General features: G+C 69.6%; 1 protein-coding gene across 2 annotated transcripts; it reads right to left on the bottom strand.

The window, feature by feature from the left end:
- Nucleotides 1–585: 585 nt before the first annotated feature.
- Nucleotides 586–5,298, bottom strand: CDC37 (cell division cycle 37, HSP90 cochaperone). 2 transcript variants are annotated; one of them, XM_082334164.1, is made up of 9 exons: nt 5,109–5,298; nt 3,969–4,250; nt 3,788–3,893; nt 3,331–3,446; nt 1,646–1,768; nt 1,303–1,485; nt 1,122–1,193; nt 802–1,004; nt 586–760 (listed from the first exon to the last, which is right to left on the bottom strand). In XM_082334164.1, the coding sequence occupies exons 1-8, from the start codon at nt 5,208–5,210 to the stop codon at nt 849–851; spliced, it is 1,140 nt and encodes a 379-aa protein (XP_082190290.1). In that variant the 5' UTR covers nt 5,211–5,298; the 3' UTR covers nt 586–760; nt 802–848. The 2 variants fall into 2 exon arrangements, with proteins under 2 accessions (XP_082190290.1, XP_082190289.1); XM_082334163.1 differs by having other exon boundaries at nt 586–1,004.
- Between the last annotated feature and the right edge of the window lie 8,403 nt (nt 5,299–13,701).

A 13,701-nucleotide genomic window follows, 5' to 3' on the forward strand; every position in this document is an offset into this window, starting at 1 on the left:
TGGATCCAAACCTGGAGGCACAGCTGGCTGGAGGGGCACAGCTGGATCCAAACCCGGCAGCCACAGCTGGATCCAAACCCCAGGGGCACAGCTGGCTGGAGGGGCACAGCTGGCTCCAAACCGGGGGCACAGCTGGCTCCAAACCCCAGGGGCACATCTGGCTGGAGGGGCACAGCTGGATCCAAACCGGGGGCACAGCTGGCTCCAAACCCCAGGGGCACATCTGGCTGGAGGGGCACAGCTGGATCCAAACCCCCCACTCCACACCCGGCTTCTTCAACCTCTTTATTCAACACAAGACCCGCGCCGGCACGCGCCCCCCACCCCACCCCCGCCGCCATTTTGCCTCCCCCCTCCCCCCCTCGCGGGGGGGGTTTGGGGAGGGGGGAGGGGGCGCAAGCAGCTGAGACATCACCAAACCTCACCAAAAATCACCAAAAGTCTCTACGGCGCGGGGGGGGGTGCGAGAGGGACTGGGACAGAGGGGGGGGAAGAGACCCCTTTACGCCTTTTTTGGGGGGGCTTTGCGCCTGGTTTTCGACGCTTCGCGCCTTTTTTTGAGGCTTTGCGCCTGGTTTTCGAGGCTTTACTTTTTTGTTTTTGAGGCTTTGCGCTGGTTTGGATGCTTTGCGCCCGGTTTTGAGGCCTTACACCCGTTTTTGCGAGGCTTTATGCCTGGTTTTGTGAGGCTTTGTGCCCGGTTTTTTGATGATTTATGCCTTTTTTTAAGCTTTACGCCTTTTTTTTTTAAGCTTTACGCCTTTTTTTTTATGCATTACGCCTTTTTTTTATGCATTACGCCTTTTTTTTATGCATTACGCCTTTTTTTTTTAAACCCCCCCCCCAGCTCACGCATTTCCTTTCTCCTCGTCGCCGTTTTCCTTCTTAATTTCTTCGTAAAGGGCTTCGCCGCCGCCGCCGCCTTTCTCGGCTCCTTCTGCCGTCTTGGCGTTGGGGACCCAGAGCCCCGAGTCGATGCATCGCTGCATGTGGTATTTCGCCTCCTGCAAGGGGAGGGGAAGGCTCAGGGGGGGTCCTGCCTACTCTGCCTGCCCTGCCAGACCGCCCAGACCCCCTCCCCGCACCCCTGGAAGCCCCCCCCCCAGGCACGAATTACTCACCGTAGGATCCATTTTGCTGATCGTGTCTTGCAACATCTGAACGTCTTTTACGTCAAAGCATTTCTGCAGCTCCTGCGAGGCCGAAGAAGGGGAACACGTGAGGACACCCCCAAGCATTAAAACCTGACCAAACTTTGCCGTTTTACCCCCAAAACCGATAAAATCACGGGGTGATACTCACGGGCGGCAGGGACTCGTACACCTCCACGGGGTCGAGCCCGCCGGGGCCCAAGCGTTTCTGTCGCTCCTCTTCCTCGTATTCCTTCATCGCTTTCTCGATGCGAACCTTGGCTCGACCTCGCACCCGTTCCTTGAAGGCTTCCAGCTCGTCGTTGAAGCCCTCCATGTACTGCTGGTCGGCCGTCTGCCAGGAGAGGGGCGTGAGGGGGGCCGTGGGTCCCCTGGACCCCCATTTCCCCCCCCCCCAAATCCATCCTGGGGTCCCGCCCGGCTGCGTCGCTTCACCCCCAAGCAGCGGTGCTGGAAAATCAGCTGCTCCGGGAGGAATCCAGCCCGGTTCTTACCTTAATTTTGGTGAAAAACTGCCTGAAACAAGCCCTGGGATCGACCTTCAGGCTCTTGGCCAGCTCCAGGATGAACTGCATGACGATGGTCTGGTGGGCTACCTGCTCCATCAGGGCGTGTTTCTGGGGGGGAAAAAAGGGAGGTGAGGACCCCAAAATTCACCCAGCTCCACGTTCCCCACGTCGGGGAGGTTGGGGGGCTCATCCCCAACCCCGTTTTTTGGGGAGGGGGAAGAAGATGGCGGCGGGCGGATGAGCTGGATGAGGGGATCGAGCGCACCCTGAGTTTGGAGATGACAGCGAGGCGGGTGGGAGCGTGGATCTGCTGGGGGGTAGATCCCTCCGGATCGATGGGTTGAGGCCAACGGGATGAGATTAAGAAGGTTCAAGGCCGGATCCTGCACTTGGGATCATCACAACCCCACACAACGCTATCAGTTTGGGGAAGAGGGAAGGGATTCTGCCCCCCGACTCCGCTGAGACCCCCCGGCATCCCACACTTGGCCTCGGCAGCGTCAGGTTTCCGGTTGGATGCGATGATCTCGTGATTTCAACTTAAATCATTCCCCGATTCTGCGTCCGGCTCTGGGGGCCTCGGGACGGGGAAGACGGGGACCCGCGGGAGCGCGTCCGGAGGCGGCCACGGAGCTGCTCCGAGGGCTGGAGCCCCTCTGCTGGGAGGGCAGGCGGGGAGAGCCGGGGGTGCTCAGCCCGGAGAGGAGGCGGCTCCGGGGAGACCTTACGGCACCGCGCCCATGAGAAAGGCGGGGACGGGCTTTTGAGTCGGTCCCGCGGCGATGGAAGGGTTTTGAGCGAAAAGAGGGGAGATTCAGAGGCGACGGAGGGAAGAAATTCTTCCCGCCTCGCTGGGCAACCTGTGCCAGGCTCTCCCCGCCCTCAGCGGGGGCTGCCCCGGCCCCGGCCACGGTCAAGGTCAGGTTGGACGGGGCTGTGAGCGCCCCGGGCTGGGGGAAGCCGTCCCTGCTGGGGGCAGGGGGCTGGGCTGGATGAGCTTCGCGGCCCCTTCCCACCCAAACCCTTCCGTGATTCCCCGATCTCCTGCCCCGGCTCCGAGGGCTCCGCAGGGTCTGAGGTGGGATTGCGCGGCCAAAGGAGAGCGACGGAGCTGGCGAAGGGGCTGGAGCAGGAGAGAAGGGGCCGGGGGAGCCGGGGGGGCTCCGCCTGGGGCGGGGGAGGCCGAGGGGAGCCCTGGGCGCTCTCCCCGGCTGCCTGAAGGGAGGCTGAGGCCGGGGGGGTCGGGCTCTTTGCCCACCCAGCAGCGACAGGAGAAGGAACAGGTCCTGGATGGGACCTGGGATGAGGTGGGATCTCGGGAAGGATTCCTGCGCCCAAAGGGCTGTCGAGCGCCGGCCCAGGCTGCCCAGGGCAGGGGCTGAGTCCCCGCCCGGGGGGAGCTCAAAGCCCTGCGGACGCGGCGCTCGGGGACCCGGTTTGTGGCGGAGTCGGTAGCTTTAGCTTAGCGATGGCGCTCGGTGACCCGAAAGCTCTTTTCCAACCTAAACAATTCCACAGTTCCCTGATTCTGCAATTCCCCGATTCTGCAATTCCCCGATTTCTGGCAGGAAAAGCAAATCAACCCGCGGCAGAAAGGCCAGCGAGGTGAGGACAAGGCAATCCCGGCACAAAACCGGCAGGAGGAACGGGGTTTCATCCCAGTTTCTCACCTCTTCCACCTCCAGATCGATGCACCAGATGACTAAGTAATTAGCCGTCTCCTCACAAACGAGGTGAGGGTTATCGGAGAGATATTTCTGGCTGTCGTCCCAGCGCCGCAGCATCCCTTCAAAGCAGGGCAGCCCCAGTTAGCAGAGGAAGGTTTTTCCGCTCGTTAAAAAAAGAACAGCCTCTAAATCTCGTCAGCAAAAAAAGTTGGGGGGGGGGGGGCGATGACTCATGCCAAGGTTCAATGAAACCCCCCCAAATTGTGGTTAATGAAGGCAGCGCACGAAGCTTTGCCTCAGCTGGGCGAGCGGGCAAAAAAATTTGGGGAAAAACATGGCAAATTGTCAACCGGGCACCGGAGCGAGCTCCCACAGTGGAAGGGGGGTCCCCAGCTCGGCGGCCGCAGGGAGCCCCCCCGAAAGGGGCTGCCAGCCCCCCCAAACCCTGCCCGCCACTCACCGAAGTGTTTGATCTGCTTCTCGTATCTCTCCACGAAAGTTTTGTGTTTTTTCTCTTTCTGTTCCTCCGTTTCCTCCTTCTCCTCCGGTTTGACGTTGAAGACGCTCTGGGGAGCAGAAGGACGTGAGCCGCCAACCCCGCGACTCAGGGGGGGGACCCGGGGGGGCTCCCCCAAACCCACCTTGCTGAAGCCGTCCTTGCTGAGGGTGTCCACGTTCCAGGGCATGTTCTTCTCCTTCTTTTTCAGCTCCTCCAATTTGTTTTCCCAGCTTTTCTCTTCGTTCTTCAGCTGCTGGGCTTCGGCCTGGAGCTTCTCCAGCTCCCCCTTCCCGCTTTCCGGATCCGCCACCTCCAGTTCCTTCATTTTTTTCTGGCACTCGGCGAGTTTCCGTTTGCATTCCCTGCATCCTTTATCCAGCTCTTCTTTTTCCTTCTGGAATTGCTCCATCCTCTCCACTCGAGCCTGAAGGCGACAGGATGGAAACCACGTCAGGAAAGAAGCATCGTTAACTCTCTCCTGCTTCCCGGCCTCGTTAACCGCGCTCCGGGAAGCCCCACGCGCTCTCCCGGATCTCTTATCCCTGCGGAACTGGGTGAAGCACAAGGAGCTGCTACGAGGGGAGACCAGCGTCCCCGAAACACCCCGATTTACAGGAAAACTCAAGCCCCTCCACACAGCTCCGGGGCGTTTTGTCGGAACTGGGGAGGGAACGGCTCGGGCAGCAGCTTCCTTCCTTCTCCCTGCTCAATCGGGACCGACTCCGGAATACCGCAGCCTCCAAGTCCCCAAGGATTCGGTTCCCGGGGGGCGCGGGGTGGCGCAGCCCCCCGCCCATTTACCCCCCACCCTCCGAGCTGGGGGAAAGCCCCTGTGGGAAGCCGGGGGGGTTACGGGACCCCAGCCCCGGGGGGGGGTCCCAGGGTGCCCAAGCCCCCAGGGGGGTTGCAGGGCCGGTTGCTATGGGAACAGGGGAGCCCCCTCCCCATGGGGGTCCCGGGGTCGGTCACCATGGGAATACGGGAGACCCCCTGCCCCGCCATGGGGGTCCTGGAGCCAGTTGCCATGGGAACAGGGAAGGCCCCCCCCAGGGTCCGGTCGCCATGGGAACGGGGGAGGCCCCTCCCCATGGGGATCCCCGGGTCGGTCGCTCCCGGGGGAGCCCCCCTCCCCATCGGGGTCCTTGGAACCGGTTGCCACGGCAACAAGCGAGCCCCCTTCCCCCTCCCTACGGGTGTCCCGGGGCCGGTGGCTCCCGGGGGAGCCCGGCCCGGCCCAGGGCGGGGGGGGGGGGGGGGAGGCGTCGGGCCGCCCGGGCCGCACCTGGTGCCGCCATCGGAAGAGGCTGGCCGTGTCGATGTTGGGGTGAGTCTCGTCCTCATCGTCCGAGACCTCGATGTGGTCCCACACGCTGTAGTCCACCATGGCGAGGCCGCCGCCGGGGCCCGCCGCCTCCGGCCGCTTCTCGAACCCTCCAGCGCCCGCCCCGCCTACTTCCGCCCGTGATTGGCGCACTTCCGGATGCGCCGTTTGCGCACTTCCGGTTGCGCGCATCCTCTCTGCGCATGCGCGCGGCCCGCCAGGGACGCGCCGGCGCGGCCGCCTCGCCCGGCACAAAGATGGCGCGGGTTTTAAAGAGACACGCACGCCGGAAAAGGGGGGTGAGGGCGGGGCCCCCCCGCTCGACGCCCCAGGGGCTGGGGGGGCTGGGAGGATCCCACCCCCCTCAAGGAGGGTGGGCAGCGACCCTCAGGCAGGCGCTGCTCGTCTGGGGGCCTTGGGGACATGGGGGGACATGGGGACAGAGGGACATGGAGGCACGGGGACATGGTGGCACAGGGACATGGGGGGACAGAGGGACATGGAGACACGGGGACATGGGGACACAGGGACATGGGGACACAGGGACATGGGAGGACATGGGGACAGAAGGACATGGAGGCACGGTGACATGGTGGCACAGGGACATGGGGGGACATGGGGGGACATGGGGACACGGGGGACATGGGGACACAGGGACATGGGGGGACATGGCGCCTTGGGGGACAGGGACATAGGGTGCTCAGGGACATGGGGACAGAGGGACATGAGGGGACACGTTGCCTTGGGGACAGAGGGACATGGTGGGACATGGCACCTTGGGGGGACAGGGACACAGTGGCACGGGGACATGGGGACACAGGGACATGGGGACATGGGGAACGGGGACATGGGGACACGGGGACATGGGGACACAGGGACGTGGGGAACGGGGACACGGGGACATGGGGACACAGGGACATGGGGACAGAGTGACATGAGGGGACCATGGTGCCTTGGGGACAGAGGGACATGGGGGGACATGGGGACAGAGGGACATGGGGGGACGTGGCTCCTTGGGGACACCGGGACGGGGACACGGGGACAGAGGGACATGGGGGACACCAGGACAGGGGGACACTGGGACAGGGGGACATGGGGGGACAGGGACATGGGGGGACAAGGGGACAGAGGGACATGGGGGGACATGGCTCCTTGGGGACACCAGGATGGGGACAGGGGGACAGACGGACATGGGGGACACTGGGACAGGGGGACACTGGGACAGAGGGACATGGGGACACAGGGACATGGGGGACATGGGGACAGAGGGACATGGGGGACGTGGCGCCTTGGGGACACCGGGACAGGGGGACACCGGGACAGAGGGACACGGGGACACCGGGACGGGGTGGGATGCGTGGTGGTACCGGGGGGGCAGCGCTGGGGGACACTGGGGACACCGGTACCAGGGGGGGGGCAGCGCTGGGGGACACTGGGGACACCGGTACCGAGGCGGGGGGGGGCCGCTCCCGCCGCGTTTGCGCCGCCGCTGGCACCGGGCGCTGCCGGCGGCACCGGGGCCGGTACCGGGGCCGCCTCCCGCCCCGCGCCGCCGCCGCCGCCGTAAACAAAGGCGGGCGGATGCCGGGGAGCGCCGCGGCACCGGGAGGCGGCCAGGTACGGCACCGGGAACGGCACCGGGAGGCACCGGGAACGGCACCGGGGCGGCCCCTGCCGCCGTCCCCGCCGCTACCGGAGCCCCCCCCCCCGCCCCGCGGTGCTTCCCCGGCCCCGAGCATCCCTCCGGTACCCCCAGGGGAGCCCCGGTGCCGTGCGGGACCGGTGTGCGGCAGCGGCTGCAGCCCGGGGAAACCGCGGGGGGATGCGGGACCGGAGGCTGCGGGACCGGAGGCTCCGGGGCTGCGGGACCGGGGCTGCGGGGATGCAGGACCGGAGGCTCCGGGGCTGCGGGACCGGGGCTGCGGGACCGGAGGCTCCGGGGATGCAGGACCGGGGCTGCGGGGATGCAGGACCGGAGGCTCCGGGGCTGCGGGACCGGGGCTGCGGGGATGCAGGACCGGAGGCTCCGGGGCTGCGGGACCGGGGCTGCGGGGATGCAGGACCGGGGCTGCGGGACCGGAGGCTCCGGGGATGCAGGACCGGGGCTGTGGGGATGCGGGGCCGGAGGCTCCGGGGCTGCGGGACCGGGGCTGCGGGACCGAGGCTGCGGGGATGCAGGACCAGAGGCTTCGGGACCGGGGATCCGGGACCGGGGATGCGGGACCGGAGGCTCCAGGGCTGCGGGACCGGGGGCTCCGGGGCTGGGGGCTGCGGGACCGGGGGATGCAGGGCCGGCGGCTGCGGGACCGGAGGCTCCGGGGCTGCGGGACCGGGGGTTCCCGGGCTGCGGGACCGGGGGCTGCAGGACCCCGGGACCGGGGGCTCCGGGACCGGGGGCTCCGGGGTTCGGGGGGGCCGCGGGACCGGGCACCACCCGGTTGGGGTGCACCGGGCACGGGGGGAGCCGGTAACGGCACCGCACCCCGGGCGGGCAGCACCCCCGGTGCCCCCGAGCACCCCGGCAGCCCCGAACCCCCGGGGACGCTGCTGGGCCGCGGGGTCCCACCGGGACGGGGCCGGTGGCTACCGAGGCCCGAAGCCAGACCCGCCATGGGGTTGTGCCGGCAGCGAGCACCCATGGGTGCACCCCCACCCCCTGCAAAGGCCCCTTCCCCCCCGAGGAGGGGTCCCTCGGCCCACCCCGAAACCCCGCGGGGTGCCCGGGCCCAGCGGGGACCCCCGGCCCCGCGGTTTCTCTCGTTGCCGCGTGGCACGCCACGGTGTCACCGGGCCCTCGCGCTCCCGGTGGCACCCCCCCACCCACGGCGCTCCCTCCGCCAGCCGGGGGAGCGGCGGGGTCCCCGTGCGGGATGGGGGGGTCCCCGCTTCTCACCCCCACCCCGGGGGGACCCCTGGGGCGGCTGGGGAGGGGGCTCAGGGTCGCCGGGGTCGTGGTGCCGGCAGGGGTCCCGGCAGGGGGGACGGGGTGGCGGGGTCCCCGGTGGGAGCTGGGGGGGACGGGGACACAGGGGTCCCAGCTCCCCCCCCTTGGCCACCGGCATCAACCGCTGGGACCCCCCCAGGCCTGGCACTGCCGGGGGACACACACCGGGTGGCCCGGCACTGCCAGGACCCCCCCAGGCCTGGCACTGCCGGGGGGGGGGACACCAGGCAGCCCCACGCGGTGGGAGCGATGCCGGTGCCGGTGCGGGATGCAGGTGCTGCAGGAAGGGATGCCGGTGTTGGGGGAGGCGATGCCGAAGGGACGCCGGTGCCGGGAGGGATGCCGTGCTGCGGGAAGGGATGCCGGTGCCGGGAGGGATGCCGGTGCCGGGAGAAATGATGCCAGTGCTGGGAGGGATGCCTGTGCTGGGGGAAGCGATGGTGATGCCGTAGGGAATCACTGCCGATGCCACGGCCAACGATGGCGTGGCCAACGATGCCGCGGGATGTGATGCCGTGGGGCGCGATGCCGGGGTTTCCTTGGCAACCTTTGCCAGGAGGAGCCGGGGGGTCCCCGGGGTGGGAGCCGGGGGCTGCCGGGAGCTGCCACGGAGCAGCTCACCCACTGGCACGGACCCCCCAGACCCCCCGGCACCGGTGCGTGGAGGCATGGGGGGCGGGGGGGGGGGGGGGGGGGGGGTGTGCTCCGGTTGCACCGCAGCTGCAACGAGTGCGTCAGGGCTCAGCCTGGCTCCCCAGGGACCCCCGGCACGGGCTGGGCTGCCGGGGGGGTGCCGGGGAGGTGCCGGGGGTCTCCCCGCTCCCCCCTCACCCTCGGCTCTCACCCGCAGGCGCCGCAGCCCCCCGGGACGTGGCGGGGTCCCCCCGCACCCCCCGCATGGCCCCCGTGCCCTGAGCCCCGGCGCCAGGCGGGCACATGAGGAAGAGCCGGAGCGACCTGGCCGGGCCCGAGGAGCAGGTGAGGCGGCACCGGGGGCACCGGGGCGGGGACGGGGTCCCCAGGGAGGATATCTGGGGGGGCTGGGGGGTCCCTCTGTACCCTGGCCCTGGGGAGCTGCAGCAGGGGGTGAGGGGCTCCTGCTTGCGTGCCATGCCGTACCATGCTGTGCCGTGCCGCGCCGCACCGTGCCGTGCCATGCCACGCCATGCTGTGATGTTCTGTGCCATGCCATGCCATGTGGTGTGAGGCTCCCTGGCCGTGCCGTGCCGTGCTGTGCCATACCGTGCCACGCCATGCTGTGATGTTCTGTGCCATGCCATGCCATGTGGTGTGAGGCTCCCTGGCCGTGCCGTGCCGTGCCGTGCTGTGCCATACCGTGCCACGCCATGCTGTGATGTTCTGTGCCATGCCATGCCATGTGGTGTGAGGCTCCCTGGCCGTGCCGTGCCGTGCTGTGCTGTGCCATACCGTGCCACGCCATGCTGTGATGTTCTGTGCCATGCTGTGCCATGTGGTGTGAGGCTCCCCGGCCGTGCTGTGCCGTGCTGTGCCGTGCCGTGCCGTGCCATGCTGCGATGTTCTGTGCTGTGCCAATTCGTACCACGCCATGCTGTGCCGGGCCGGGCCATGTGGTGTGAGGCTCCCTGGCCGTGCCGTGCCGTGCTGTGCCATACCATGCCACGCCATGCTGTGATGTTCTGTGCCATGCCATGCCATGTGGTGTGAGGCTCCCCGGCCATGCCGTGCCGTGCTGTGCCGTGCCGTGCCATGCTGCGATGTTCTGTGCTGTGCCAATCCGTACCACGCCATGCTGTGCCATGCCGTGCCATGTGGTGTGAGGCTCCCCGGCCGTGCCGTGCCGCACCGTGGTGCTGTGCCGTGATGTGCCATGCTGTGCCAATCCATGCCGTGCCGTGCCAAGCCACGTCGTGTGAGGCTCGCTGGCCATGCAATGCAACGCCACGCGGTGCCATGCCGTGCCATGCCACACCATGCCGTGCCATGCCACACCATGCCATGCCATGCGGTGTGGCACGAGGCTCCCTCGCCACGTGGTGCCGTGCCGTGCCGTACCGTGCCACACCACCCCGTCTGACCTGCCCCCGTCCCCTCCTTGCAGCCCCCGCCGGAGACACCGGACCCCGGGTGCTGCAGCCGCTCTGCCCCCTCCCCGGGGATGTTGGGTGCCGATCTGCACCGCGGGCGCCGCCGCCTCTCCGCCAGCCTCCAGGTGCCCCCCTGGAAGCCCCCGGAGCGGCCGCGCTCACCGGAGCCCGCCAGCCTCCCGCGCCCCACCACGCTGCCCCTCCGCATCCCGCCGCGCATCGCCATCACCCACCCCGAGCCCCCCAGGTAGGGACGGGGCTGGGGGGGGACACAGGTGGCGCCAGGCTGAGCCTGTCACCGCGGCGTCTGGTGGCATCGGGGCCCCTCTCCGGGCACTAATCCGGGGGGATGCGCCGGCATCACCCCCCGGCCGGGGCCCCCTGCCAGAGCCGGGAGGTGTCCCCGGGCAGGGGGGCCTGCTGGGTGCCCAGGGTGGGGACGGGGACAGGGTGGGGACACGGCCTGGGACAGGGACACTGCCCGGGATGGGGACACTGCCCGGGATGGTGCCCAGGACAGGGCCAGTTCCTGGGGTGGGGACACTGTCTGGGATGGGGACGATGCCAGGGATGGGGATGTGGCCTGGAATGGGGACACTGTCTGGGATGGGGACATGGCCTGGGACAGGGACACTGGGGCCGGGGATGGGGACGGTGCCAGGGATGGGGACATGGCTGGGGATGGGGACGGTGCCGGGGATGGGGACATGGCCTTGGATAGGGATGGTGCCAGGGATGGGGACGGTGCCGGGGATGGGGACGGTGCCAGGGACGGGGACATGGCTGGGGATGGGGACGGTGCCGGGGACGGGGACATGGCCTTGGATGGGGACGGTGCCGGGGATGGGGACGGTGCCGGGGATGGGGACATGGCCTTGGATGGGGATGGTGCCAGGGATGGGGACGGTGCCGGGGATGGGGACGGTGCCGGGGATGGGGACATGGCCTGGGATGGGGACGGTGCCCAGGACAAGGACGGTGCCCACGCGGGTGACACCGGCGCTGGCCCCACCGCAGCCGTGGCACCGTCCCCCTCACCGACACGGCGCTGCGAAGAGTGGCCGGATCCTGCATCCCCGCTCCGCTGGCCGCCACCGCGTCCCCACCGCATCCCCACCGCGGGCTGGGGGGAGCAGCCCCCCAAAAAGGCCACCTGCCCCCCCCAATTCCACCCACCCTTTAATCACGGCTGCCGGATCGCACGGCACAGGCCACCGCCGGTGCCAGGCCCCGGCGCGGTGAAGCGCCGACGGCTGCCGGCGGCGAAGCGGCGGTGGGAGCGCGGTGACCCGGCCGGGGCGGGGGGGGGGGGGGCCGGATCCGGCCCCGGTGCGGCGGCGATGCCGGTAGCCTGCGGCGTGCCACCAGCCCTCCCTCACTGCAATGAATCATCCGCCGAATTTTCCAGGGTGTGTTCCTGCCCGGATCCCCAGTTCCCATCCCACATCCCCAAAATTCCCAGCTGCCGGCGGTTTTCCCGGAGCGGGGTGGGATATTGGGGTCCCCCGCGCCCCGGCTGCTCTCTTGGGTGGGTGACATTAATGGGGGACATTTTGGGGGGGGGGGAAACCGCAGCTGCCTTCACGCCTGCCTGCGCCCCCCGCCGATGCCGATGGGTTCCCCGGTAAAACCGGAGCCACCGGCAGCTGGAAATTGGGGGGGTCACATCGGACCCCCCCCCCTCGTTTTATTCCAGGGCTGGAGCTGGGGTGGGGGGACGCAGCCCCCCCCCGGTGATGGGAGGGGGGTGGGAGGTGTTGGGGGGCAGCGGGCAGGCGTGGGGGGACCCCCCGGTGTCCCCTCGGTAGGGTGGGGTGCTCACCGGGGACCCCCACCCTGACCCTGGGGGGTCCCTGCGGCGCCGTGAATGTGGGGGTCCCCCCATTGCAGCTGGGGGGGGTCCCTGCGGCGCCGTGAATGTGGGGGACCCCCCTCCCGTTGCTGCCCTGGGGGTCCCTGCAGCACCGTTCGCAAGTGGGGGGGCCCCCCCCAAATCTGCAGTGGGGTCGGTGCCGTGCCTGGCCCCCCGGGGGGTCCCCAGTTTCTCCTGGGGGGGGGATCCCCCCCTCTGCGAGATTCCCCCCCCCCAGCCGAGGGCTGCGGGGGGGAAACCTCGCGAGGGGGGGGATCCCTGGATGGGGGGGGTCCCTGAGGGGGGGTCCCTGAGGGGGGGTCCCCCATCGGGGGAACCCCGGGGGGGGATCCCCGCCGGGGGGAGGGGGGTACCGAGGGGGGATCCCCGCCGTTGGAGGGGGACACCGAAGGGGGGGGATCCCCGCCTGGGGGGGTCCCGGGGGGGGGGGGGATCCCCGCCGTTGGGGGGGTGTCCGCGTACCTGCGTGGGGGGTCCACGGGGTCCCGGGGCGGAGCCGCCGCCGGGGGGGGGCAGGTCCCGGAGCGGGGGGAGGCGCCGAGGCGGGCGCGCAGAGGCGGCACCGGCAGCACCGGCAGCACCGGCAGCGGTACCGGCAGCGGTACCGGCAGCGGTACCGGCAGCGGCGGCGGCAGCGGCGGCGGCAGGCGCCTCCCCCGGGGTCGTCCCAACCGGTTGCACGGGGCCATGCGGAGCCCGGGGCCGGGAAAAGCCGCCGCCGCTCCCGCCGCCGTGCATCGCTAGGGACCGGCACCGGGGGAGGCTCCGGGACCGGGATCGGGACCGGCACCGCCTCCGGGAGCGGCTCCGGGACCGGGACCGGGTCGGGCACCGGGACCGGCACCGGGAGCGGCTCCTTTCCCAGCACCGGGAGCATCTCGGGGTCCCCGGTTCCCCCCTCCCCGGTACCGCGGATGATGGAGCCGGTGCCGAGCTCCAGAAAAAGCCTCTCGCTGTCGTTACCGGTGCCCCGGGAGGGCCCGAGCACCCTGAAGCCCCCCCAGCACCTCTGGCGCCAGCCCCGCACCCCCATCCGCATCCGCCACCGCGGCTTCTCCGACACCGACCGGCACCGGCCCCGGCCCATGGAGCGGGCGGACGCCGTCGACACCGGGGACCGGCCCGGGCTGCAGAAATCCCGCATGTCCTGGCCCTCCTCCCTCCACGGGACCCCCGGCACCGGCAAGCGGTAGGTGACAGCGGCGGGGACCCCCCCGGAGCCCCCCAGCATCACCCCGGTACCGGGACTGGAGGCGGGACCCCCCCAGCATCATCCCGGTGCCGGTAGCGGAGGCGGTGGCAGGGCCCCCCAGCATCATCCCGGTACTGGGACTGGAGATGGGACCCTCCCAGCATCACCCCGGTACCGGGACTGGAGGCGGCACCCCCCCAGCATCATCCCGGTGCCGGTAGCGGAGGCGGTGGCAGGGCCCCCCCAACATCACCCCGGTACCGGGACTGGAGGCGGGACCCCCCCAGCATCATCCCGGTGCCGGTAGCGGAGGCGGTGGCAGGGCCCCCCCAACATCACCCCGGTACCGGGACTGGAGGCGGGACCCCCCCAGCATCATCCCGGTGCCAGTAGCGGAGGCGGTGGCAGGGCCCCCCAGCATCATCCCGGTACTGGGACTGGAGGCGGGACCCCCCCAGCATCTTTCCAGTGCTGGTACC

Source organism: Platalea leucorodia (assembly GCF_965183815.1).
Source record: "Platalea leucorodia genome assembly, chromosome: 29".
NCBI classification, from domain to species: domain Eukaryota; kingdom Metazoa; phylum Chordata; class Aves; order Pelecaniformes; family Threskiornithidae; genus Platalea; species Platalea leucorodia.

Excerpts from the sequence above, each read along its gene's own strand:
- CDC37 (XM_082334164.1), bottom strand. The coding sequence starts at position 5,210 with ATGGTGGACTACAGCGTGTGGGACCACATCGAGGTCTCGGACGATGAG. Across the intron at positions 3,447-3,787 it reads GAAGCAGATCAAACACTTCG|GGATGCTGCGGCGCTGGGAC; the intron begins GTGAGTGGCGGG and ends CCTGCTTTGAAG. Across the intron at positions 1,194-1,302 it reads TGTACGAGTCCCTGCCGCCC|GAGCTGCAGAAATGCTTTGA; the intron begins GTGAGTATCACC and ends TCGGCCTCGCAG.